The sequence below is a fragment of the Bactrocera latifrons genome, unplaced genomic scaffold, assembly GCF_001853355.1.
Source record: "Bactrocera latifrons isolate USDA-ARS-PBARC rearing strain unplaced genomic scaffold, ASM185335v1 scaffold_87, whole genome shotgun sequence".
In the NCBI taxonomy this organism is placed as follows: domain Eukaryota; kingdom Metazoa; phylum Arthropoda; class Insecta; order Diptera; family Tephritidae; genus Bactrocera; species Bactrocera latifrons.
The window spans coordinates 1,060,601-1,064,178 of NW_017537567.1; the positions used below are offsets into that span (position 1 = coordinate 1,060,601).

Here is a 3,578-nt window from a genome sequence, read left to right on the forward strand (position 1 = left end):
ACTTAGGGAATGCTTTACTTTGAGAAAAATAAAACTTTGTAATGGTCCAGAAATACGAAAATAAGTGAAACTTTTTAGTATCCGCTGTCAACAAATGTTGATAGCTCAGTACAATATTCAATTGAGTTTATTGAGTAATCGAAAAAGTCTTTACGTGTTTTCTATCGTCAATAGATGTCGTAGCAGCCGTATATCTCCAGTGATACCAATCACATTGTATCATACCATATAGCGTTAAACCTTTAAACTTCTTATAACAAAAAAAAAATTAAATTCGGGGAAGTTGAGAAAAAGTTAGAGCTGTTCAAAAATGAGTGAAAATAATGAAGAAATTCGAATTTAGATTTTTTTTGTTTGCTTATAAAGTATACCACGCCAGCCACCAATGAAATTTTGTGAGATTTAAGGAGACGATGATGTATCAGTTCGTGTAGCACTACAATGGTTCACTCTCTCCCGTTCTGGAAATTTCGATGTGAAACATGCATCTCGCTCGGGTCGACCTACCGTTGAAAAAGTCCATGAAATTATGGAGAAGATTGACCAGGACTCTGACATAAGCAGCCACGACATCATTAAGGAACTTAGCATTCATCATCAAACGGTTTTGAGTTATTCAAAAAACGCTTGCTGAAAAAAGAAACTCGTTATTTGGATACCACTGAATTATTTGTGAAAAATCTAATAGACCGAATTAACATCTGGGATTCTTTGCTGAAACGCAATGAAATCGAATCGTTTCTGAAGCGAATTGTAACAAGAGACAAAAATTAGATCAAACACGACAAAAATTTGCGAAAAAAATCATGGTGAAACTCAACAAATGATCACAAAGCCAGGATTGATGCCTAGAAAGGTTATGGTGAGAGTTTGGTGGGATTCTAAAGGAATCATCCACACTATGAGCTAGCCAGGTCGAAAGATTGATTTTACATTTTACTGTCAACAACTGATGAGTTTGAAGCAAGCAATCAAAAAAAAAAAAATAATAATAATAAAAAACACAAAACAGTCAGACTTGATCAACAGAAAGGGGTTCATTTTCCATCAGGATAATCGTTTCGACTTCCTTAATGGAGTAAAGTTGGCTTTAAGAAAAGCGTGTGAAAATTACTTGTAGCAGTTTTTCGCCGAGAAACTAAAAAAATTTTATACTGATGGAATAATGTCTCTAGAGAAAAATGCCAAAAACTGGTCTATCCAAATGATACATATGTATATGGTTCATTAAAGTTCATATAAAAAAAGATAAGTTGAAATTTGTTTAGAAATACGAAAAGACTTTTTCGACTACCCCATAATAACATATTAAAAATAGCCAAACCAAATTAGAAATCATATCATCACTATTGGAAAATCCGGTACCTAAAATGTAGCTTTTCAATACTTGTTCGGCACAGATTGGAATAATAATTAACTTACGCACGAATATAGTTATGGATATTAACATAAATCGATAAATAATTCCTGAAAATCCCTATTTAAAACACAGACATGCATACATTTGTAAAAATAGTTGATAAAACATTTAATAATAAATTGTAATAGAATCAATGACCATACATGACAATGATATAATAATACCGCGTTTACTCAGTAGCAAAAGAGTTTCGCTATCAAAACCAAGATAATACTCGCTGTCAAGGTAAAGATGTACGTTGAACTGTAATTGCCGTTATTAGTGTAATTGGTACTGTTATTGTTATTGCAATAGCTCGTGTTACACATGTTGCAACGCTGGTATTGGATAAATCCAACAGCCGTGAATGCGCAAATATCTATAGTGCTGTAGGAGCAGCCGTAATAAAACTGCATAGGATTGTCTAATAAGAAATGAAAATAAATCAATAAAGTACTTAAATATTATTAGACTAAAATTTATTTTTGAAACTCACTACTTAAAATGGCCTCAAACACACAAATATATGTCGAACTGGTGGTACTTAATATCGTTTCATTCACATTTAAATATTTGCTAGCATAATTCATCGTTTGCTGAGCCAATTCCGTATCGCATTTTGCCGATTGTTTGTCGTTGCAGTTCTGACCCGAAGCGCTGTCACAAACGTAACAGTCTAGAGATGTGGCTGTGAAAGATGCATGCAAATTATTTTGGTTACTGAATAACGAATAATAACTGTAGCATTTGGAGGATGAGTAAAAGAGAGCTCAGTCTAAAACGCCAATCAATTTCTGCTTAGACAGAGCAATGCGAATTCTAGTCTCGCAAAATACCAAATTTATGATAAACTCTGGCTATTTGTTGAGCAAGAAAGATCCCTTGCTAATAGCAAAAGTAAAGACACTTCAGAAAATATTTTATATTCAGACGGAATTTTGTCTCATTTAATAAAAACGGTATTTTGAACAGGAACGCCACAGAAGTAGACCAATAGGGAGAGCCATACTTTCTTTTCCGCTCATTTGAAATTTCTCTTCAGTAAAACAATCCAACAACGAGTCGAAATCATCAAAATTTACTACCGAAATTCGGAGTCAGTGGCCTCAACCATAAGAGCGCTACGTCCAATTTATGGACGTCATATTCGCCCTGTTAGATCAACAAATGAGCGTCTAATGGGTAAATTTGAAACCTGAAGATGTTTCGTGTTAGTGAGATAAAGAAGTGCCCGTAGTGTTGAGAATATTGCTGCCGACAGCGCATCAATTGAAGAAGACACAAATCAGTCTCTTACAAGTAGTTCTCAAGCGTTAGTCATCTCTGTGACGTCGTTGTGACGAATTTTACGAAAAGATTTTGGTCTACATCTTTACAAAATCAAATGGCGCCAGAACTGAAGCCGCTTGACCACCGGAATCGTCCTATGTTCGTAAATTGGGCTCAGCAACAACTTGAAAATGATTCGGATTTTCATCGAAAAATCATATTCTGTATAAATACGGTTTGGTGCGGTTTATAGACCGGCGGCGTTTTTTTGGCCCGAATTGTAGTTTCAACAGGACGAGGCCACAAGCCACACACCGAATGTCACATTAGATTTATTGAAAATTAAGTTTGGTGAACGTGTTATCTCAAGAAGTTGCCCAGTCAATTGGTCGGTCTCCTCTGTCATGGGATTTGACGCCGTTAAACTATTAACTGTGGGGCTATTGAACATAAAACTGCAGTAGTATCGGCCGATTTATGCTTGAAAACTGTCGAAAATTGGGTTCAGCTTCTGGACTTCTAGAAGCAAGCATTTCATTGATATCCCAAACCGGTTTTGTTTTAGTTAATAAAGTTTTTATAACAAAAACTTACTCAAACCAATCCAAGAGCAAGCAATAAGGCACATAATGGGAAATATTAGCACTTTATTCATTTTGCAGACTCTTAACAACTTAACACTTAATGCAATTTACTGCAAGCGAAACTTTTCAAGGAACCTGGCGTTCGTACTTTCGGGTAGATACTGAAAATAAATGCAAAAATGCAACTATAAATAGAAAAAAGAACACCACACCTTATTTACAAATGTGGGGTTCTAGGAAAAGACACCATACAGCAGTCTCTCAATTGTCACTTTATCTATATGTATATACAAATTTTTTTTTTAAATTTTGATAAGTATAGTGTA

General features: G+C 34.9%; 1 protein-coding gene across 1 annotated transcript; it reads right to left on the reverse strand.

The window, feature by feature from the left end:
* Positions 1-1,499: 1,499 nt before the first annotated feature.
* Positions 1,500-3,323, reverse strand: LOC108977307. The gene is made up of 3 exons (XM_018946917.1): positions 3,263-3,323; positions 1,896-2,087; positions 1,500-1,823 (listed from the first exon to the last, which is right to left on the reverse strand). Exons 1-3 carry the CDS (start codon positions 3,321-3,323, stop codon positions 1,594-1,596), a joined length of 483 nt encoding a protein of 160 aa, XP_018802462.1. The 3' UTR covers positions 1,500-1,593.
* Between the last annotated feature and the right edge of the window lie 255 nt (positions 3,324-3,578).